The sequence below is a fragment of the Giraffa tippelskirchi genome, chromosome 4 (genome assembly GCF_054371585.1).
Source record: "Giraffa tippelskirchi isolate mGirTip1 chromosome 4, T2T-mGirTip1v1.2.pri, whole genome shotgun sequence".
NCBI classification, from domain to species: Eukaryota; Metazoa; Chordata; class Mammalia; order Artiodactyla; family Giraffidae; genus Giraffa; species Giraffa tippelskirchi.
The window spans coordinates 164020168-164044937 of NC_137278.1; the positions used below are offsets into that span (position 1 = coordinate 164020168).

At 43.4% G+C, this 24770-nt stretch overlaps 1 protein-coding gene across 1 annotated transcript in view; it reads right to left on the reverse strand.

Annotated features, from left to right (window-relative positions):
- The window catches only part of PAH (phenylalanine hydroxylase), an 84146-nt gene that overhangs the window by 24297 nt on the left and 35079 nt on the right, over window positions 1-24770 (reverse strand). The window contains exons 4-5 of the mRNA XM_081595576.1: window positions 16231-16319; window positions 4072-4139 (exon numbers count right to left, since the gene is read on the reverse strand). Of these exons, the coding sequence (XP_081451702.1) occupies window positions 4072-4139; window positions 16231-16319 (157 nt within the window). The remainder of the gene's footprint in view (window positions 1-4071; window positions 4140-16230; window positions 16320-24770) is intronic.

Genomic DNA, 24770 nt, shown 5'->3' on the forward strand with positions numbered 1-24770 from the left:
TCCTAAAAGATGATGCTGTGAAAGTGCTGCACTCAATATGTCAGCAAATTTGGAAAACTCAGCAGTGGCCACAGGACTGGAAAAGGTCAGTTTTCATTCCAATCCCAAAGAAAGGCAATGCCAAAGAATGCTCAAACTACTACACAATTGCACTCATCTCACACACTAGTAAAGTAATAATCAAAATTCTCCAAGCCAGGCTTCAGCAATACGTGAACCGTGAACTTCCAGATGTTCAAGTTGGTTTTAGAAAAGACAGAGGAACCAGAGATCAAGTTGTTAACATCCACTGGATCATCAAAAAAGCAAGACAGTTCCAGAAAAACATCTATTTCTGCTTTATTGACTATGCCAAAGCCTTTCACTGTGTGGGTCACAAGAAACTGTGGAAAGTTCTGAAGGAGATAGGAACACCAGACCACCTGACCTGCCTCCTGAGAAACCTATATGCAGGTTAGGAAGCAACAGTTAGAACTGGACATGGAACAACAGACTGGTTCCAAGTAGGAAAAGGAGTACGTCAAGGCTGTATATTGTCACCCTGCTTTTTAACTTACATGCAGAGTACATCATGAGAAATGCTGGGCTAGAAGAAGCACAAGCTGGAATCAAGATTGCTGGGAGAAGTATCAATAACCTTAGATATGCAGATGACACCACCCTTATGGCAGAAAGTGAAGAAGAACTAAAGAGCCTCTTGATGAAAGTGAAAGAGGAGAGTGAAAAAGTTGGCTTAAAGCTTAAAGTTCAGAAAACTAAGATCATGGCATCTGGTCCCATCACTTCATGGCAAATAGATGGGCAAACAGTGGAAACAGTGGCTGACCTTATTTTTCTGGGCTCCAAAATCACTGCAGATGGTGATTGCAGCCATGAAATCAAAAGACGCTTACTCCTTGGAAGGAAGGTTATGGCCAACCTAGATAGCATATTTAAAAGCAGACACATTACTTTGCCAACAAAAATCCGTCTAGTCAAGGCTATGGTTTTTCAAGTGGTCATGTATGGATGTGAGCGTTGGACGGTGAAGAAAGCTGAGCACCGCAGAATTGATGCTTTTGAACTGTGGTGTTGGAGAAGACTCTTGAGAGTCCCTTGGACTGCAAGGAGATGCAATCAATCCATCCTAAAGGAGATCAGTCCTGGGCGTTCATTGGAAGGACTGATGTTGAAGCTGAAACTCCAATACTTTGGCCACCTCATGCAAAGAGTTGACTCATTGGAAAAGACCCTGATGCTGGCAAGGATTGAGGGCAGGAGGAGAAGGGGACGACAGAGGATGAGATGGTTGGATGGCATCACTGACTTGATGGACATGGGTTTGGGTAAACTCCGGGAGTTGGTGATGGACAGGGAGGCCTGGCGTGCTGCAATTCATGGGGTTGCAAAGAGTCGGACACGACTGAGCAACTGAACCAAACTGAGTCAAGGCTATGGTTTTTCCAGTAGTCATGTATGGATGTGAGAGTTGGACTATAAAGAAAGCTGAGCGCCAAAGAATTGATGCTTTTGAACTGTGGTGTTGGAGAAGCCTCTTGAGAGTCCCTTGGCCTGCAAGGAGACCCAACCAGTCCATCCTAAAGGAGATCAGTCCTGAGTGTTCATTGGAAGGACTGGTGTTGAAGCTGAAACTCCAATACTTTGGCCACCTGATGCAAAGAGCTGATTCATTTGTAAAGACACTGATCCTGGGAAAGATTGAGGGCAGGAGGAGAAGGGGACGACAGAGGATGAAATGGTTGGATGGCATCACCGACTCAATGGACATGGGTTTGGGTAGACTCCGGCAGTTGGTGATAGACAGGGAGGCCTGGCGTGCTGCAGTTCATGGTGTCACAGAGTCAGACACAACTGAGTGACTGAACTGAACTGAACTTAACTGAACATGAGGTGTAAAATTGCCTGAAAATATCTGGTGTGCCTTTGAGTACCAGCCATCTCTGTATGGTGTTCAGTAGCCAATTTAACTCATGATCATCCGGAATCATGAGGCATTCAACCAATTCTACACTTCTTCACCAGGTGTAATATTTTTATGGAAAAGAGGTGGTTTGAGTTTCTCCCCCTCAAGTCCCAACAGCCAAGAAGGAGTGAATACACCCTGTAAGCAGCTCCTGGGACATCTGGAGAAGTGTGGTCTCCTGACTGGAGAGTCCCCAGACACTCAAGGAAGTGGTTGAGAATGACTTTGTGGTTAAAAAAGCCAGAGTTCATGCCATATGACCCAGCAATCCCACTGCTGGGCATACACACTGAGGAAACCAGAATTGAAAGAGACACATGTACCCCAATGTTCATCACAGCACTGTTTACAATAGCCAGGACATGGAAGCAACCTAGATGTCCCTCATCAGATGAATGGATAAGGAAGCTGTGGTACATATACACAATGGAATATTACTCAGCCATTAAAAAGAATACACTTGAATCAGTTCTACTGAGATGGATGAAACTGGACCCCATAATACAGAGTGAAGTAAGCCAGAAAGAAAAACACCAATACAGTATTCTAATGCATATATATGGAATTTGAAAGATGGTAATGATAACCCTATATGCAAGACAGAATAAGAGACACAGATGCATAGAACAGTCTTATGGACTCTGAGGGAGAAGGTGAGGGTGGGACGTTCTGGGAGAATAGCATTGAAACATGTATATTATCATATGTGAAACACAACACCATTCCAGGTTCGATGCGTGAGACAAATGCTCAGGGCTGGGGCAATGGGATGACCCAGAGGGATGGGATGGGGAGGGAGGTGGGAGGGGGGTTCAGGATGGGGAACACATGTAAACCCATGGCTGATTCATGTGAATGTATGGCAAAAACCACTACAATATTGTAAAGTAATTAGCTCCCAACTAAAATAAATAAATTAAAAAAAAAAAAAGCCTGAGTTCAAAACCAGGCTCTGCCACCTTCCAGTTTTATGACTTTGGCAAGCTATTTACTGGGCTGTTCTAAAGCTTTAGTTTTTCCATCTGAAAAATGGAGAGTTATTATTAAGACTAAATGAAATTATGTACATTAAGCATTTAGCAAAGACCCAGACATAGCAAGGAGATTAAAAATGACCTATTATTATTGACTAGCTGAAGAAGGACTCTTGTCCGTGCCTGATGTGTCCACCTGACCATGTGGGGCCGTGATGGGGACAGGGGAGAGAGGTCACCACATTCTGTGATTCCTGCTTGCCACAAGCCAAAGTCCAGCTGGGTCTAGACATGACTAAGGTCAGCACTGTTCTGGATCCTTCTATTACCAGGACTCATTCAGATAAAGGAATTTTCTCATTATCTCTGGAAGCCTTTCCCTTGTGAAGGTCGTTTTTATTCCGTGTCCAGAGCGTTAGCATCTCCTTTATCTCCCCCATATTCTAGCAAAGCTATTGAAGTCCCATCACCTTAGTGTTCTAAACCCTGTATGTTTTCTTGAGCGCATCTTTTCTCACACCCTTAACTCAGGAATGGAGCTCAGATCCCCAAACACTAAGTTTCTCATGGGAGCATTTCTGTAGTTCCCAAGAACTCAAAATAGCAAAACAATTCTCTTCCCAAATAACATTTGATATTTGCATTTTCCTCTGGCTAAAATCTGACGGAATCCCAGAGAGAAAAAAAATAAACTCATTCTAAAATTGCCCTTCACATCTGGGTCAGATCAAATAAAAGTAGAACCCTGAGGCTTGGCTCTCCTGAAACCTCCAACGATTCACTAATTCAGTAAAGCAGCCAACTCCTTCTTGAATGTAACTAATTCTTTCTCCTTCCCGGTTTAATGCAGAAACACCAGAGGCTCTTTTATTCAGGACTGAGGCCTTTTATAATTATGTCAGACGTTACTGCGTAATTACACAACAAAGCTTGGGAGAGAGTTGGGCCCTGCTGCAGGGGGTAATATTGTTTTATCTCATGGTGACTTTTTTAATGCGTGTTATTAAAGGGAGGGTTTAAACATACACAAACATACACAGAGGGAAGGATTCTCCAAGCTGGTATTTTCCAACTTTGGGCAAAGGAGAGTATGGTCTTCTCCCCACCCCCCACCAACACGCAGAGCAGACTTACTGTCTATAGTTGTAGGCAATGTCAGCAAATTGCTTCCGTCTTGCTCGGTATACAGGATCCTTAAATCCCTAGGAAGAAAGGAGACACTTGATTTCTTCAGGCTATGAAACCTGGCCTATCTACACATGCTTTGAATGGGGGCCTTTGACCACTGACAGTTCATCTCGCCTTCCCCTGATTATACTCTGAAAATAAAGCCTCAGTTAATCTGAGCATAAATTGTCCCACAAGATACCATGAGTGACACATTACTAGCCACACTTTCAATTCAATGTGAGCTCTGCCTTGGGATTCCTAAGCACAAATGGTGCCTGGGTTTTAAAAAAATCTCATCTATGGCATTTCTAATCTATATATGTGCTAAATTAGGCAAAGTTCTTAGGATAAGTGTCTATGAAGAAGATATACAACAGCCACTCAACTCCTGACCAATGGTATGAGTCTAGCACTGCCTCCTAACTTCTTAATGGACTAACAGATAAACGCTTACTGGTATTGCAATTTTTTAAAATACCATTTATTCAGTGTCTATTATGTGCCAGTCTGTGCATGCTAGGAACTTATAACTCTCACAAGAAACATGTAAGGTAAACCATTGTGATGATCCCTTTCTTTCCAGAATAAACAGAGGCTCAGAGAAGAGCAGTCCAGTAAAGATAAAGTTAGGATTTGAATCACTCAGTTCCATACTCTTTTCACTTCACTTCAGGAAATGTCAAACTTTACAACTTGGCAGGGGCCTGACTAACTAAGATTCTGCCCCAGGGCATAAAAAGGATGATACTAGTTTCTCCTCTGAGGCTGACTTGCAGGCAGCCTTTCCCCAACAATTTGTAAACATTTCTGAGTGAAAAGAGGCCAAGTGTGTCTTTCAGTATTGGGGGTTGGGGGAGGTCACATCCTGAAGTTGGAGATGATCCCAATTGGTTAAAAGGACATTTTCCTTACGTTTTCTTCTTGGAGTTTTATCATTCCAGGTCTTAATTTAATGCATTTCAAGTTCATTTTTTGAGTGGTGTAAGACAGGGGTCTAATTTCATTCTTTTGCATATGAATATCTAGTTTTCCCAACACCATCTACCAAAGAGACTATCCTTTCCCTATTGAGTATTCTTCACTCCCTTGTCAAACACTAGTTGACTATATGTGCATGAGTCTATTTCTAGGCTTTTAATATGTTCCATTAGTTCATCTGTCTGTTTTTAATGCCCATACTAAAATGTTTTGATTACTATAGCTTTGTAATATAGCTTGAAATCAGGGCATGTAATTCCTCTAGCTTTGCTCTTCTTTCTCAGGATTGCTCCTTGACCTTGGCCTAAAAAATGAATTTTTGAATATGACACCAAAAGCACAAGCAACAAAAGCAAAAGTAAATAAGTGGGACTACATCAAACAGAAAAGCTTCTCCACAGCAAAAGGAACAATTAACCAAGTGAAAAGGCAATCAATAAAATAGGAGAAACTATTTGCAAACTCTTCATCAGCTAAGCAATTAATATCCAAAATATACAAGGAACTCAAACAACTCAATAGACAAAAATCAAATAGTCTGATTTAAAAATAGGCAGAGGATCAGAACAGGCATTTTTCCAAAGAAGACATACAAATGGCCAACAGGTACATGAAGAGATGCTCAACATCACTAATCATCAGTAAGATGAAACTAAAATCACAATGAGCTATCACTTCATATCTGTTAGAATAGCTGTTATCAAAAAGAAGAGTGTTGGCAAGAATGTGGAGAAAAGGAACCCTTTGTGTACTATTGATGGGAATGTATATTGGTATAACTACTTTGGAAAACAGTACGGAGGTTCCTAAAAAAAATTAAAAATAGAACTACCATATGATCCAGCAATCCTACTTGTACGTATATATCCAAAGGAAATAAAATCACTCTTAGAGAGGTACCTGCACCTCTATGTCCACTGTATCCCCATTCAAACAGTCAAGATACAGAAATAAACTCAGTGTTCACTGACAGATAACTGGATTAAAAAATGTGGTACATACATACAATGGGATATTATTCATCCATAAAAGAGAAGGAAAAACCTTCTGACAACACGGATGGAACTTGAGAGCGTTTTACTAAGTGAAATAAGTTAGAGAAAGACAAGTACTGTATGACATCACTTATATGTGGAATAAGCCAAATTCATAGGCAGAAAGTAGACTGGTGGTTGCCAGAGGATGGAGAGTGGGAGAAACAGGGAGATGATGGCTAAAGGGTCAAACTTCAAGTTACAAGATGAACAAGTTCTAGGGATCTAATGTACAGGATGATGACTATAGTTAAAATACTTTAAAGTTGGCAAGAGAGTAGATCTTAAATGTTTTCACCACAGGAAAAGAATGGTAATTATGTGAGAAGATAGAGGTGTTAACTGACCTTACATATGGTAATCATATTACAATATATATAGTAATCACACATGGCAATCATTTTACAATATGCACATATACCAAATCAGCATGTTGTAAGACCCAACTTACATGATGCTGTATGTCAATTATATTTCAAAAACGCTAGGAAAAAGACCATTTTCCAAATAAATTTGGTTGTAATCTGTATTTTAGTTAAGATACCAGTGTCTTCACTCTAGAACCTTGCTTTGTTCCCTCCAAGCATCTACCAATCAACCATACCATCCATCACTTTAGCTTGCAATTTCTGTGTCCCACTATCCCTCCAAACCAAGGCATTAATGAATCAACAACAAAAGTTTACGCCATGGAGAGTAATCTTTAAAGACTCTTTTTAAAGGATAAGTACTCCCTGACTTTCAGATATTGTTTTCTGCTTCACTTGATTGGTTAGTTGGTGATTTTGTTCGTTTGTTTTATAAAACCCAACTCCACCAGTAATTCCAGAGAACCAGGGGTCCATGTATAATGTAGTTTCACCTGAGTATCCATAGCATATAGAGTCTGGCTGGGATATGGAAAGAACCACCAACACTTGTTAAAAGAGAGAAGGAAGAAAAGAATAAGGGGGAGGGAGGGATAAATAGAGGGGAAGAGGAAGGAAGGGGAGAAAGGAGTTCCCTAGGATATTTATAGTTTTTTAAGAAAAAGAGAAATCTAAATGTTTCACACTGAAAAAGTAAAGTAAAATTTCCATATTATTTAGTTTTTTACTCTAAAACTAAATCTCAAATTAAGCAATTATTCAGTTTAGGAAAGATTCCATAACATAGTTATTACAATCTATAACTATAGTGTTTTCCCTCAAGCACTGAATGATTTTAAATCATTAACTACAGGCAGGAAAGCTTAGGAATCTGAAAACTTAAAACTATTGCTGGACCCAGTTCTTCTGGATGAAAGTAAGTTGCTTTGGGACAATAGAGTAAGAAAACTGGACACTATTGAACTTTCCTGGCAGTCCACTGGTTAAGACTCTGTACTTTCAGTGCAGGGGGCATGGGCTCAGTCCCTGGTCAGGGAAAATCCCACATGCCCTGTGATGTGTCCAAAAATAAATAAATAAAAATAAATTAAAGAAAATTGGACTCTATCATTTTATTTCCAAGCAGCGCTAACAAACACTTTGAGGACCCTGTCTACTGGGCTAAATGAAGAACACATCTCCAAACTTAAAGACTCAAAATATAACCTTAATGTTTGTCAGTCATTAATGCTTGATTTACAGTCATCCTCACTACAAGTCCTATTTAATGGTCATGGCTTTTCCCAGTCCCTAAATACAAAGCATAGGATTTGCACTTGTAAAGTGCCTTGGAGAATATCTATTTTTATATTTTGATGTAGATATACAGAAAGTGAAGCCCATAGAGCCATTTGCCGAGGGCCCTTAACTGCAGAAACAGCACCTCCACTTGGGTTTTCTGGTCCTAACCGGGTGGTGAGATGTGGTTTGAAGTCTGAGATAGTTACCCAGGGAGAGGAGTGAAGAATTCAAATTCACTTAACCAGTGGATTTCCACTTTATTAGGCTGTCTCCAGAATGGGATGCCCATGACAATTTCTCTTACCATTTGGCTCATTTTTCTTTTATCTTCAACGTATTTTGTCTAGGTAGTTTAAAAATTTTTCCACCAATTAAAAAAAAAAAAAACCTTAACATAAAATTGTATCTCCAGTAGGTAGCAACTATGTCAGTGGGATTATTTAAATAGAATAAAAAGATAGAATAAATACACCCAAACCCAATCAATGGTATGAAATGGGAACTCTTATTCTTCCGTGCCATTTAGGCTTCTAAATGTATTTTTAATGTGTAAAAATACTCAGTATTTTTTTTTTTTTACTGTGAATGTGGGTTTCTTTTTCCCTCCTCTTTTTCTTTTTGCAGTTGGGTTTATTTTATTGTTTCACTTTTATTTATTTATTTGAAGTATAATTGATTTACAATATCATGTTAATTTCAGGTATAAGGCACAGTGATTCAGTTATACATTTATATATATGTATAACTGAATACATATACATACATATATCTTTTTCAGATTTTCCCCTTATAGGTTATTACAAAATATGAAGTATAGCTCCCTGTGCTATATAGTAGGTCCTTGTTAGTTATCTATTTTATATATAGCAGTGTGTATTTGTCAATCTCTGGTGGCTCAGTGGTAAAGAATCTGCCTACCAATGCAGGAGACACAGGTTCAATCCCTGGGTCAAGAAGATCCCATGGAGAAGGAAATGGCAACCCACTCCAGCTGCCTGGAAAATCACATAACAGAGGAGATTGATGGGCTACAGTCACAAAAGAGAGAGGTCATCACAAAAGAGTTGGACACAATGTAGTAACTAAACAGCAACATATGTTAATCCCAACTTGAAAATTTATCTTGGCATGCATGCTCAGTCACTTCAGTTGTGTCCAACTCTTTGCAACCATGTGAGCTATAGTGTACTAGGCTCCTCTGTCCGCAGGATTCACCAGGCAAGAATACTGGAGTGGGTTGCCATGCGCTCCTCCAGGGAATCTTCCTGACCCAGGGATTGAACCAGCATCTCCTACACTGCAGGCGAATTCTTTACTGCTGTGCCATTGAGGAAGCCCAATTTATCTCTACCCCTTTTATAATTAGAAAAAAAGTAAAATAATATTAAAAACCCATCTCAAATCATTATGGGAATGGACAGAAGATTGATACAGTGAGGTATATCAACACATCCAAATATAATATTATTATATTTTATATTGCATATTTTATATACTATTATATGAGTTCCAGAAAAACACCTATTTCTGCTTTAATGACTATGCCAAAGCCTTTGACTGTGTGGATCACAATAAACTGTGGAAAATTCTGAAAGAGATGGGAATACCAGACCATCTGACCTGTCTCTTGAGAAACCTGTATGCAAGTCAGAAAGCAACAGTTAGAACTGGACATGGAACAACAGACTGGTTCCAAATAGGAAAAGGAGTACGTCAAGGCTGTATATGGTCACCCTGCTTATTTAACTTACACGCAGAGTACATCATGAGAAACGCTGGGCTGGAAGAAACACAAGCTGGAATCAAGATTGCCGAGAGAAATATCAATAACCTCAGATATGCAGATGACACCACCCTTATGGCAGAAAGTGAAGAGGAACTAAAGAGCCTCTTGATGAAAGCGAGAAAGAAGAGTGAAAAAGTTGACTTAAAGCTCAACGTTCAGAAAACTAAGATCATGGCATCTGGTCCCATCACTTCATGGCAAATAGATGGGGAAACCGTGGAAACAGTGTCAGACTTTATTTTTTGGGGCTCCAAAATCACTGCTGATGGTGATTGCAGCCATGAAATTAAAAGATGCTTACTCCTTGGAAGGAAGGTTATGGCCAACCTAGATAGCATATTTAAAAGCAGACACATTACTTTGCCAACAAAAGTCCGTCTAGTCAAGGCTATGGTTTTTCCAGTGGTCACGTATGGATGTGAGAGTTGGATGATGAAGAAAGCTGAGCGCTGCAGAATTGATGCTTTTGAACTGTGGTGTTGGAGAAGACTCTTGAGAGTCCCTTGGACTGCAAGGAGATGCAATCAATCCATCCTAAAGGAGATCAGTCCTGGGTGTTCATTGGAAGGATTGATGTTGAAGCTGAAACTCCAATACTTTGGCCACCTCATGCGAAGAGTTGACTCACTGGAAAAGACCCTAATGCTTGGTAGGATTGGGGGCAGGAGGAGAAGGGGACAACAGAGGATGAGATGGTTGGATGGCATCACTGACTTGATGGTCATGGGTTGGGTAAGCTCCGGGAGTTGGTGATGGACAGGGAGGCCTGGCGTGCTGCAATTCATGGGGTCGCAAAGAGTCGGACACAACTGAGTGACTGAACTGAACTGAACTGATATGTTATTTATATAATTATGCATACTATAATTTTATAAAGATTTTCTATATGGGAAGTTTCCTAACTATGGTCTTTTCCAACTTCAAGTTTCTAAGAAGTTCATTATCAATGTACAAAGGAACCCTGCCAACCAGGCAGCACAGACTTTTGTTCTGTTACCAGCAAAAGAGATCTGCAGCATTGGAGCCCACCTCTCAGGCATTTGGCCTTGCATCCCCTGGGCTGCCAGGTGGCCACAGGGCTCTGTGACCACGTGTAAGACACTCTGAATTAAGCTACAGTTGGTGATGACTAATCATCCCATCTCAATTTAGGCTAATAGCAGCAATTTCGGTAGCACTGCATATAATTTATTTATAATCACTCTGTCTCAATTAAGCTAATAGCAGCAATTTTGGTTGCACTGCATGTAACCAACTATGTTTTGACAGGAAAATATATTGTTGGTGAAGGAGTGGGGGGGCGGAAGAGAGGCATAGTGGATGGGAAGATGGTGAGAGAAGTCTACAGGATGCAAAGTTGTCACCCGCAGTCCACCTGGAATCTCTCGCCTTAATCCCAGCAAGTTTTTTACTTGGGGTGTTGAACAGTATGATTTTGCTTCAGCTGGGTTGACTTATAGAAAGACTGCGTGCGTGCTAAGTCACTTCAGTCATGTCTGACTGTTTGCGACCCTGTGGAATGTAGCCTGCCAGGTTCCTCTCTTCCACGGTATTCTGCAGTCAAGAATGTTAGAGGAGGTTGCCACGCCCTCCTCCAAGGGATCTTCCTGACCCAGGGATCAAACCTGCGTCTCTGGAATTGCAGGCAGACTACTTACCGCTGAGCCACCGGGGAAGCCCTTACAGAAGATTAGTAAGTTGCAAAACATTTATTTTATGATCAAGTTGCAAATGACTTCTGTCCAATAGAAAACACTCGTGGTTGTGACTTTATTGTTTTATAGGACATTAATCATGTGTACCCATCTTTGTAATCTCATTTTTCAATGAGCATTCCATCATCCCATTTTTCAATGACCATATATGTTTTCGTCTCTTTTATCTTCCTTTGCATTGTCCTTGTCATGTTATTGTTTTCCTTACTCCAGAGTCCATAGATCTTTGAGAGATGTTCACTATCTACCTGTATGACAGTTGTTTTTAACTTTTTAAAAGTTATGCTTTGACAGAGCAGCTTAGTAGAAGCACAAGGAGTCTTTGATGACTCAACTCTCTGACTGATCCTTAGAACAGTCCTTGACAGGACCCTGGGGTGGAGAAGGTTGGATGGGCAAAGGAAAAAGGAAAGAGAAGTATTGGAAAGATAGTCCTGCTTTCAGGAAAGAGCAAGGCTCTTCTTGGGAGAGCAGGGAAACTCAGCATCTATGTTCTGGAAAGACTGAAAAGCAATTTGAGAGATTTAAATCAAGAAGTAGAAAGAGATACAGAAAAGCAGTTGTATGTATGGCAAAAACCACTACAATATTGTAAAGTAATTAGCCCCCAACTAAAATAAATAAATTTATTAAAATAAATAAATAAATAAATAAAAAGAAAAAGAAAAGCAGTTGTATTAGCTAATGTTTTCCCCACCAGAAAGCCTCCCCTCATGCAGATCTTCAGTTCAGAAGCAGGTACAGATGCCAGGAAAACTGGAAGAGGGATCTCTGGGGTTAGAGTCTGTGTGGCAGAGGCTGCTGGTAGTCCCCAAGATCTGAGCCCTCTTGCTTTCAGACAGCATTGCTTAACCACTGTTCCTGGTCTCTTTTTCAGGGAGTAGCAACCCTGTGACTGAGCTGCAGGCAGTGGAACTGAAATGAAGGGATGTGAGTCACCTTTCATCCTGGACCATAAAAACCTCCCAGGAGCAATTCTCCCATGCCCGGCAGAATGGAGATGGCTCCCAGGACCCAGATGAGGGTGCCACCACTAGATCGAAGGAGACTTGATCTCTGCAGGACTGTGGGAGGAAATTTCCCTTTTGACCTACACTATGAACTTTTACTGGGTTAATTCATAGAGATTTGCGGGTTGTTTGATAAGCATTTGGCCCTATTGATCAATACTTTGGTCACCTGATGGGAAGGGCCGACTCACTGGAAAAGACCCTGAGGCTGGGAAAGATTGAAGGCAAAAGGAGAAGAGGGCAGCAGAGGATGAGGTGGTTGGATTGCATCACGGACTCAATGGACATGAATCTGAGCAAACTCCAAGAGAGAGTGAAAGACAAGGAAGCCTGGTGTGCTGCAGTCCATGGGGTTGCAAAGAGTCAGACACGACTTAGCAACTGAACAACAACAACTATTGACCTTGTTACTAAAGGGCTCACCTCAGATCTCCCTCTTTCCAGAAGTCCTCCCAAACCATTCTAGTCCATAGGGACCTTAGAACTGATAGTATGTACTATCTGACTGAGAGATGTCAGAGAAAGGAGAGTCCATTTTAGAAACAGGGATCAAACAGACCCATTTGGGATATTTCCCGGGTGACCCAGTGGCTAAGACTCTGTGTTCCCAATGCAGGGGGCCCCCCAGTTCAATCCCTGGTCAGGGCACTAGATCCCACAAGACCCAAAGTGACCAAATTAATTAACGATCTAAAAAACAAAGACTAGACCCATTTGAATTCCGCCTGCCAGGCTGTATCCTCGCCCCCTCTGGCATCCGTTTGGGAAGACTCGACACCCCTACCCGCTCTACCCCATGACCGAAGGCCTGTGGAGGGCAGGAGGAATCAGGTCTCACTAATCATTTCCACCCCCTTTCCTCTACACAGCCTGGGACACAGTGTACACACATGTGAGGCCACACAGCCCTCTCGTCTGAGCTGTCTCCTCTGAAAATGAAAACATTCAATCCTCCCAGGGAGGTTATAACATTGAAATTTTGAAAATGTGGGTAAAGCACTCAGCACAGTGTCTGGCACGCGTTCCTCACTGGAGAAACATTAGCTGTAGATGTTTGCTTAATCAATGTTTGTGGAAGGAAGGGGAGTGGGGGGGAGGCGGGAGAGAGCAGGGAGAAGACGGCAGGTGAGCTGGCCCCTTCCACATTCCCGCCCAGCCGACGCTGAAAGGCAGGTGCCCTTTACCCTGCATTTCGGGAACAAGCCTTCCTTGGCCTCATTTCTCAAAGGGGCTGTTTTGAAGGCCCTGAAGTGAGATGCTGGGTCAGGCGTCAGTACACACTGCCAAGGACAGGCGGTCAGCCTGAACACCAGGGGACCGGGAGGAACAGAGGGTCCTTCGGGAAGAACACCCGAGCCGCTCCTCGCAGCGAGGCCAGGCCCTGCAGGGCCTGGAGGCTGCAGGGAAGCACCCTGGAGGGTTTACTCTGTCCTTGGCCCACGAGTTCCCCAGATCTGATGAAAAGTCACAGAAAGGAACAAAGAGAGCCTGGCCTCCTCGTCAGGGGGACCGTGTACCTGATAAATCTCATTTTATGATAAAAAATATGACACGGAGAGGCCAGGGAGCCAAAGACATGGGCTGGGTCTGTATAGAAAATGAATTCCAGGGAGTTTTAAGACCAGCCCCGACTGCCTCTGAGGAGACACGAGGGCAAGGAGAGGGAACAGGCCGTATCTGGGGACTGGCCTCTTCCCCCACTGCTCCGAGGGAGCCAGCACGTGGCCAAAGGAAGGGACACGGGGCCGGGCGGGAGGCGGGGAGCTTGGGAAGAGGAGAAAACATCCCAGGGACGGGGTCAGGGTGGCCAGACAGCATTTCTGAGAAACGGAGTCTTTGGAGATGCTCGTCTCTCTGGGCAGGCAGCAAAGTGGGGCTGTCCCAGTCATGTCATGGGGCATGTAGAGCATCTCCTTGTGTGGCCCCCCTTCCCTGGGCTCCACTCAGCTGCTTTCTACCCAGGAAGATGGGACGAGATTTCAAATGCTGCAACTTTACCTCTAGCTTTTGCAGGGAGCAGGTGTTTAAGTAATAGATACGAGGAGCCCGAAATCCAGTTTCTATCCTTAAATAATTTCACAAATAAGAATCAAAGAAGCTCTGGGAAGTTCACATAAAGATGCACAGGCAGGAGGATTCACTGCTGAATTATCCTAAAAGACTTAAACCTCCTACAAGCTTCCTGCTGGGGGCGGGTTAGTACATGATGGCACTGACTTAAAATATGTATATTCATGCTGTGTGCCTGCATGCTCAGTCTTGTCCGACTCTTTGTGACCCCACAGACGGTAGCCCGCCAGGCTCCTCTGTCCAAGGGGTTTCCCAGGTAAGAATACTGGAGTGGGTTGTCATTTCCTACTCCTGGGGATAGTCCCAACTCAGGGATCGCACCCGAGTCTCTTGCATCTCCTGCATCTGGCAGGCAGATTCTTTACCACTGCGCCACCTAGGAAGCACCATGTGTGCTCATGTGTGTCTAAATAAATAAATGAATAAAATATTGATGATTTTGGACAGTATAATAGGTGATTTTTCTTCTGTTTTTAAGTATAGGAGCTGGGAGAAATTCACCTTTGCTTCTGCTTATAAAACACTTTCTCCATGTTAAAAAAAAAGCAGAATAAAACCAAGAGAAAAAAGAAATAACTGAGATTAGGGATGATCTTCATATTCTTCCTCATGCTTTTCTGCACTTTTGAGTCCACTCTAAGGGGTGTACTATTTGAATTGGAACAAGCAACAACTGTTCAGATTTTAAAAGGCTAGCCTGCCCAAACAACTTGCTCTTTGTCTCTGTGAAAGGGCCTGAATTTCAGACACTGGTTAGACTTCTCTCCTCAGGTACTATGAGCACAGATGAAAGAGCTGAAGGATCCAAAGTTTAGGATGACTTAGGCAAGTCATTTACTCTTGTTGTGCCTCAGTGACTCTGTCTGTACAATGGGAACACAACCTGCTCAGCTGTAAAGACCACAGAGCTGAGACGGAGGAGAAAACAGAGTCCTGATAAAATGCAGAGGCTCTAACTGAGTTACAGTAACCATCGCCAATGAAAGCAGCCTCCAAGTCATTTAAAGATTGAGGAACCATTTGACTGGTCAGAGAGTAGATAACAGTCAACACGATGGTGGCATTTTTCACCTCCAGGCTGCTCCTTCTAGAGTCCTCCACCCTAAAAAGGAGAATAAGACTCCAACTCTGGTCCTCTACTTAAAAATACTAATGGACACAGGATACAGTCAAATGCTCTGTCTGATATATCAGATCTTTTAAAATCGGACCATAACCCACCACCCAGTTTCATCTCCTGACACTCTCACCCTCACACCTAACACATCAGCCCAGCCATTCCCCAAATGTTGTTGTTGTTCAGTAACTGAGTTGTTTCCGACTCTTTGCACCCCATGGACTTCAGCACGCCAAGCTTCCCTGTCGTTTACCATCTCCTGGAGTTTGCTCAGATTCATGTCCAAATATTCCAGATACTTTCAGGACTCTGAGCCTTTGCATATGCTATTCCCTTGGCTCATAGAGCCTCTTGGTTCCTTATATGACGAGCATCTTGTTCTCAGGCTTTGAAATCCAGTTCCAGGTCACTCCCCACTGCCCCACTGTACCTGGTGGAGTTGTTAGTAGTTTAGTGTTGCCCAAGCACTTGATTTAAACCTCTGTGATAGGACCAAGTCAGAAATAAAGGTGATTTACACATGTGCGTGTGTGTTTTTATGCATGTGTGAATACACATGCCTTACATACATCTATGATAAATAAATAATAGTTTCTGGATGGTGATCTGCATTTGCTTCAAAGATAACCATGATAATGACGATGTCTAAGTAGACACTCAATAAATGTTTGTCGTACAAGCAAATAAAGACACACTGCTCCAAAGGGGGTGGGAAGGTGGAGGGAGGAACTGAGGGAATCTCATGAGCGGGGCCACGGGCTCACCGGGTGATCTGCATCCAGTTCAGCTCCATAGCTGAGAATCTGATTGGCAAAGTTGTCGAGTTCCTGAATGGTTCTTGGAAACCAGGGCACTGCAACACAGAAAGGGCAAAGGCCTGATTAGCAGATTGGTGTAACATGGCCAAAGTTCTCACCAAGATCAGAAGCAGGGGATCAGCTCCAATGAGGCAAGCCCATGGTGCTGGCAAGTGGGGTCTCAGATAACCCCCAAATTCCTATTCAAAAGTCAAATCTCATTTTCTTTGGAAACAAAGTATATATATTTATTGGTTTATTCAACACTGAAGTTGAATAAGCCAGTAACAAAACCTGACGATAGCTTAAGCGTATATCATGATGGTTTGGTAGACATAGACCTTGTGAGAGGATTCCCCCCATCTGTAATTAACACATCCATCACCACACATACTTATCTTTTGAGGGTTTTGTTCTCTTTGCAAATTTCAACAGTACAGTACAGTGTTATTGACTACAGTCACCATGTTTTACATTAGATCCTCAGACCTGATCCATCTGTTTTGGGGGACCATTCCACACGGCATGTGGGATCTTAGTTTCATCACCAGGGATTGAACCTGTGCCCCCTGCATTGGAAGCACAGACTCTTAACCACTAACCGCTGGGGAAGTCTCAGACCTCATTCATCTTATAGCTGAAAAGTTTGTACCCTTTTACCAGCCTCTCCCTATTTCTCCACCATTAAGCCCCTGGTATCCAGTTATCTACTTTATGTTTCTATGAATTTACTTTTTTTTTTTCTTTTTGAAGATTCCACATATAAGTGATACCATTCAGTATGGTTTTGTTTTTTTCTGTCTCGCTTATTTCACTTAAAACATGTTCCCTCACCTATTCCATTTCCTGGAGATTTTCTCTGAATGATCTCAAAATTCATCTCTTGTCCACTATCATGGCACAGTGGAGTGGTGTTTGCTGGTTTACTTTAGCAGCAAAATATTTCATGTGATATATGTTCCAGATATATTCTGGAATTGCATTCTATGCATGCTAAGTCGCTTCAGTCATGTCTGACTCTTTGCTACCCTATGGACTTTAGCCCACCAAGCTCCTTTGTCCAAGGGATTCTCCAGGCAAGAATACTGGAGTAGGTTGCCATGCCCTCCTCCAGGGGATCTTCTCAACCCAGGGATTGAAACCACATCTCTTATGTCTCCTGCACTGGCAGGTGGGTTCTTTACCACTAGGCTTCCCTGATAGCTCAGTTGGTAAAGAATCACCTGCAATGCAGGAGACCCCAGTTCAATTCCTGGGCAGGAAGACCCCCTGAAGAAGGGATAGGCTACCCACTCCAGTATTCTTGGGCTACCCTTGTGGCTTAGCTGGTAAAGAATCCTCCTGCACTGCAGGAGAACTGGGTTCGATCCCTGGGTTGGGAAGATCCCCTAGAGAAGGGAAGGCTACCCATTCCAGTATTCTGGCCTGGAGAATTCCATGGACTGTACAGTCCATGGGGTCACAAAGAGTCGGACACCACTGAGCAGCTTTCACTTTCACTTTCTTTCAGCGCCACCTGGGAAGCCTGTTCTGTTGTAAGCACCAGTAAGCCCAAGAACCCTCCTCTTGCAACCCATCTTCCTTTCATGTATCTCCCTCCCAAGGGCCTCCAGGAAACCTTGCAAAATCTTTTGATGTCAAAGCCATGGTGACATGGAATAAACACCATCCAGTAGTTTGGGATTTGATGATGCTGTGCAGTACCTAACAACCCACGGGCTTGTCCTGAAGCAGTAGCAGTACAGTGGGAGAGAAGGTGGGGTCTGAATGGTGTGACCCACAGTGACTGGGTCCTGCAGAGCAGGTGGTAGCACCCAGATCTCTGTGGCCTTCAAGAAAGAAGGCACACTGAGAGTGGAACTGTCCCAGGAATTAACAGAGATGAGGACATTTTGGACTGCAAGTTCCAAGAAGTTAGGAACCAGACTACACTGTAGTTCTATGTGCAGAGAGGGAACGCAGGGAGGAAATTTTAGGGGAAAAGATGCTAAACTTGCAGCCAGTTGGGTCTACCTTTTAGAACCCAGGCTCCAGCTGCCTACTCACCCTCTCTGTGTCTCAGTCCCAACTCTGTAGAAATATCAGCAACAACAGTAGGAAGCATCGTAAACGTATTTTGAGGTTTTGTCGTATGCCAGGAATTGTGCTTAGCATTTTTGGTGAAATATGTCCTTTAATCTGGGGACTGCTGTGAGGAGTAAATGAGAATGTAGGCAAAGGATGCAGCCCAACGTCAGGATCATAAAAGGGAGCTTTCCACTGCTTGCATGTTATTTCTGTCTGGCTTTGCTCAAGTCAGGCAGGAAAGAACATGTGTGCCATCTAGTGGTCATACTGGGGAACTGTCACCCATGGTCTACACATTAGAGCATCAGACAGGAAACAGCTGCATTCCATCAAAACAAGATGATTATGTGAACACAAGTAATAAAGGTCCACTTAACAGCCTCCTTTCCATAGATCTGAGATGCTAATCTTTCTTCCTCCTCTGTTAATAATAGAAACTAACTAACACTGAGTATAATTCCAAATACTTTACTTAGTATTTGTACTATTGGTGGGTACTACTGTGTGTGTGTACTATTGGTGTGGGTAGTATTGTATGTGTGGGTACTATTGGTGGGTACTATTCGATGAGTTGGATCATCAAAAAAGCAAGAGAGTTCCAGAAAAAATATCTACTCTGCTTTATTGACTATGCCAAAGCCCTGTGTGGATCACAACAAACTGTGGAAAATTCTTCAAGAGATGGGAATATCAGACCACCCGACCTGCCTCTTGAGAAATCTGTATTCTGGTCAAGAAGCAACAGTTAGAACTGGACATAGAAAAACAGACTGGTTCCAAATCGGGAAAGGAGTACGTCAAGGCTGTATATTATCACCCTGCTTATTTAACTTATATGCAGAGTACATCATGAGAAATACTGGACTGGATGAAGTGCAAGCTGGAATCAAGATTGCCGGGAGAAATATCAATAACCTCATATATGTAGATGACACTACCCTTATGGCAGAAAGTGAAGAGAAACTAAAGAGCCTCTTGATGAACGTGAGAGAGGAGAGTGAAAAAGTTGGCTTAAAATTCAACATTCAGAAAACCAAGATCCTGTCATCCAGTCCCATCACTTCATGGCAAATAGATGGGGAAATAATGGAAACAGTGACAGACTTTAATTTTGGGGGCTCCAAAATCACTGCAGATGGTGATTGCAGTCATGAAATTAAAAGACGCTTACTCCTTGGAAGAAAAGTTATGACCAACCTAGACAGCACATTAAAAAGCAGAGACATTACTTTGTCAACAAAGGTCCATCTAGTCAAGGCTATGGTTTTTCCAGTAGTCATGTATGGATGTGAGAGTTGGACTATAAAGAAAGCTGAGCAGAAGAATTGATGCTTTTGAACTGTGGTGTTGGAGAAGACTCTTGACAGTCCCTTGGACTGCAAGGAGATCCAACCAGTCCATCCTAAAGGAGATCAGTCCTATGTGTTCATTGAAAAGACTGATGCTGAAGCTGAAACTCCAATATTTTGGCCACCTGATGCAAAGAACTGACTCATTGGAAAAGACTCTGATGCTGGGAAAGATTGAAGGTGGGAGGAGAAGGGGACGACAGAGGATGAGATGGTTGGATGGCATCACTGACTCAATGGACATGAATTTGAGTAAGCTCTGGGAGTTGGTGATGGACAGGGAGGCCTGGTGTGCTGCAGTCCATGGGGTTGCAAAGAGTCAGACATGACTGAGCAACTGAACGGACTGAACTGATTGTGTGTGTGTGAATTGTTCAGTTGTGTCCAATTCTTTGAGACCCCATGGACTGTAGGCCACCGGGCTCCCCTGTCCATGGAATTCTCCAGGCAAGAATACTGGAGTGGGTCGCCATTCCCTTCTCCAAGGGATCTTCCTGACCCAGGGATCAAGCCCTGCATTGCAGGTGGATTCTTTACCCTCTGAGCCACAAGGGAAGCCTGGTAGTACTACTGGTCTCCCCATATTGAAAATGAGAAAACCAGTATACGGAGAGGTTAAGTGATAAACCCAAATACACACACTGCTAGGAAACAGTGGATTCGGGATTCAATCGTGGGCCTGGATGATGCTGTCATCTCAGGTCTGGACCACAAAATCCATGCTGCCAGGTGCTGGGGTGGGGAGCACAGTGGTGGGGCAGAGGGGCTGGCTCTGCAGCCTGACTGCCTGATTTTCTTTACAGTTTTCCACCTGGAGGTTTGCATGCCCCTAAGCCCAGCCCACTTCTCAAGGTGGGCTCCCTACAATAGTAATGACAGAAACAGACGTTGTGGTAGTAATTCCAGCTAAGACTCATAGAGCTCTTGTTCCGTGCCAGGCGCTGTCCTAAACACTACATACCCTTCCTCACCCAATTCTCATACTAGCCCCGTGAGGTTGGTGTTATTATCACCCCCATTTTCAGAAGAGGAAATTGAGGGGCAGGGAGGATAAGACCCTGCACAGACCTCCGCTGTCCAGATGCTAGACTTTGGAGCCTGGGATCACTCGGCCCCGCATTCAGCTCACTGAAGATGAGATCTGACTTCCCACTTTGTCACTTGAATTCTCTCCAAGCTTTTCTTTCTCCTTGAATCCGGGGCCTTGCATGATGGATCTCTGTTGTCCGCACTGAAAGTGGGGTCTGTTCCCTCCCTGGGTCTGGGAGGGCGTGAGGAAGGACATCCTATTGTAGTCAGCCAGGACTCAGGACCCCCTCTAAGACCCATCCTGTTTCCCTCGTGTGTTGCTGCCCTGGCACTTCCCTTCCAAGGCTGCCTGTCCCCGCTCAATCACAGACGCTATTTTGCCAGAAATTTATCCATAATTCTGGCAATAACAGCTGCCCTTGGAGATACGGCAAGCCAGCCTTTCCTCACTGCACCATCTTCTGACTTGGGGCACCCTTACTCCTGCCAAAGGAGTTTTCAGGACTATGTACTGAGCACTTAAACTACCAGGCTCTGGACGTTGAGGAGCAAATACAGTGGATTCTTCACTCCTGTGGTGCTTACATCCGAGAGAGAGTGACAAGGAATAAGCTATAAATAAATTTAAATATATAACAATGCCAGGAAGTCCCTGAAGAAGACAAAAGCAGTGCCAGAAAATAGAAAAGGAAGAGGATACTATTTTATATAACATCTCACGGTTCCAGACCCCAGGGCAAAGGTTGGAGAGACGTGACACGACCTTGCCATGGCTCAAGGGGACTGGAATAGCCACAGTTGGTCCCCAGCCCATATCAGGGCCCCCATTTCTCAGGGAAAGACAATGGTTAATGCCTTGATTACACAGCCAGACAACCTAGGCTTGAATGTTGTCTCTGGGGCACCCAGGACAAATAATTAACCCTGCTTTAGTCTTCCTACCGGTAAAGTGGGGATAATAAAGTACCACTTTATAGGAACACATAAGTTTAACAGAGTTAATATGTGTGATCTGTTGAGAACAGAGTCTGGCACATAATAAATATAGACTCATGTTGGAAATAGGGATTCCCTGATAGCTGAGTGGTAAAGAATCCATCTGCAATGCAGGAGATGCAAGAGATGCGAGTTCGATCGCTGGGTCAGGAAGATCCCCTGGAGGAGGGCATGGCAACCTACTCCTGTATTCTTGCCTGGAGAATCCCATGGGCAGAAGAGCCTGGCAGGCTACAGGCCGTAGGTTTGCGAAGAGTCGGACACAACTGCAGTGACTGAGCACTTATGCACGTTGGGAATACTGGGGCTTTGGTTCCAGATCACCACAATAAAGAGAATATCACAGTAAAGTGAGTCACATTAATTCTGAGGCTTCTCAGGACATATAAAAGTTGTGTTTTTATGTTATTCTGTAGTCTATGAAGTGTGCGATGGTGTTACACCTGAAAAAAGCAATGTATATATCTTAATCAAAAAATATTTATTTGCTAAAAATGCTAAGTATCATCTGAGCCTTCAGCAAGTCATAGTAGTAACATCACTGATCTCAGATCACCGTGACAAATACAATTATGAGAAATGCTGAAATATTGTGAGAATTACCAGTGTAGGATACAGAGACAAGAAGTGAGCAAACACTGTTGGAAAAATGAAACCTATAGACTTGCTCCTTCCAGGGCTGCCACAAACCTGCTATTTGTAAAAAATACAGTACCTGTAAAGCATGGTAAAGCAAAGCACGATAGAAGGGGAATGTCAGTACTAGGACTGTTCAGCTACAAACTCTGGGGACTTTGCTGTTGTTTTTACTCTGCCCGTAATATAATACAGGGAGCAGAGCAGAAAGTCTTCCAGCGAGGCTAGGAATCCATCCACTTACTCTGTTGTGTAACTGAGCAAGCATTTTATCTCTCAGAGCCTTAGCTTCTTTAACCACAAAATGGATTAAAACTGTCTTTCCATATTATTGCATCATTACATATGTTAAGGGGCTTCACAGGTGGCTCAGTGGTAAAGAATCTGCCTGCCAATGCAGGAGCCGCAGATTCAATCCCTGGGTCAGAAAGATCCCCTGGAGGAGGCAATGGTCACCCACTCCAGTATTCCTGTCTGGGAAATCCCATGGACAGAGAAGCCTGGTGGGTCACAGTCCTTAGGGTCTCAGAGTCGGACACGACTGAGCACGCATACACTTGTGTTAAATGCTGTAGGAAATGGGACACATTTTAACAGAGCGACTGGCCACAGTAAGTGTTCCATTGGTGTTAACCACTAGGATGGGAAAAGTTCAATGGTGATGAGGAAGGAAAAAAAGGAGGAGGAGAGGAATGAAGGGGAGAAGGGCGAGGAGGAGGGGAGGGAACAGGAGGAAAGAAGGGAGACTGGAGTCAGAAGCACCTTCTCAGTCAGGCTCTGCTCTGATGTTGACAGGCTTTCTGATCTTGGGCTCGGTTTCCCCCTGCATAAAATGTGGGCTGTTGGATTCACAGCTGCTGGGATCCTTTCAGGGCTTCATATGCCTACGTGGAGGGCTAATGCTGGCTAGGGGACACATGAAAATACACTTCCAGTCAATCGATGTGTCAGCCTCATTTGTCCTCAGAAGCACAGTTACTGTGTTTCTTCAGCTCCCCACGTGCCTGAGCCTACTGTTTCCCAAAGAAACAAGGCTCTGCTCCAGAGACAAGCTTCTCTGTCCCTGCCCAGGTTCAGGGCTGGGCGTGCTGGTCAGGTTCCAGCTGACCGCCAGAGGGCAGCAGAACCAGCTTACTTTCAGCTTTGGCTGCTTTCTCTTCGTTTCCTCTTCTCTCCTTTTTTTTTTTTTTTTTTTTTATTATATGGCTCAATTCTTTTTTTTTTTTTTTTTTTGAGTTTTATTTTATTTTATTTTATTTTTTTTTTATAAATTTATTTATTTTACTTGGGGGCTAATTACTTTACAATATTGTAATAGTTTTTGCCATACATTGACAAGAATCAGCCATGGGTTTACATGTGTTCCCCTTCCCGAACCCCCCACCCACCTCCCTCCCCCTCCCATCCCTCTGGATCATCCCACTGCCCCGGCCCCGAGCCCTTGTCACATGCATCGAACATGGAATGGTGCTCTGTTTCACATATGACAATACACATGTCTCAATGCCATTCTCCCAGAACGTCCCACCCTCACCTTCTCCCTCAGAGTCCATAAAATTGTTCCATGCATCTGTGTCTCTCATTCTGTCCCGCATATAGGGTTATCGTTACCATCTTTCAGATTCCATATATATGCATTAGTATACTGTATTGTTTTTCTTTCTGGCTTACTTCACTCTGTATAATGGGCTCCAGTTTCATCCATCTCAGTAGAACCGGTTCAAATGTATTTTTTTTAATGGCTGAGTAATATTCCATTGCGTATATGTACATTATTAGAGAAATGCAAATCAAAACCACAATGAGGTATCATTTCACACCAGTCAGAATGGCTGCTATCCAAAAGTCTACAAGCAATAAATGCTGGAGAGGGTGTGGAGAAAAGGGAACCCTCTTACACTGTTGGTGGGAATGCAAACTAGTACAGCCACTATGGAGAACAGTGTGGAGATTCCTTAAAAAACTGGGAATAGAACTGCCATATGACCCAGCAATCCCACTGCTGGGCATATACACCGAGGAAACCAGAATTGAAAGAGACGCGTGTACCCCAATGTTCATCGCAGCACTGTTTACAATAGCCAGGACATGGAAGCAACCTAGATGTCCATCAGCAGATGAATGGATAAGGAAGCTGTGGTACATATACGCAATGGAATATTACTCTTCTCTCCTTTTCTCTTTTTTTCTCCTCCAAAAGGAACACACTCTGTACTTGGGCCACATGGCTTGGTTCAGGCCTCTTGGTGGGAAAAAAAAATCAGACAACTTGAGAGGGTTGCAAAGACTCAAAGGATTCAAGTCTTAGCAAAGTGAAGTTGCTCAGTCGTGTCCGACTCTGCGACCTGATGGACTGTAGCCTGCCAGGCTCTTCCATCCAAGGGATTTTCCAGGCAAGAATACTGGAGTGGGTTGCCATTTCCTTCTCCA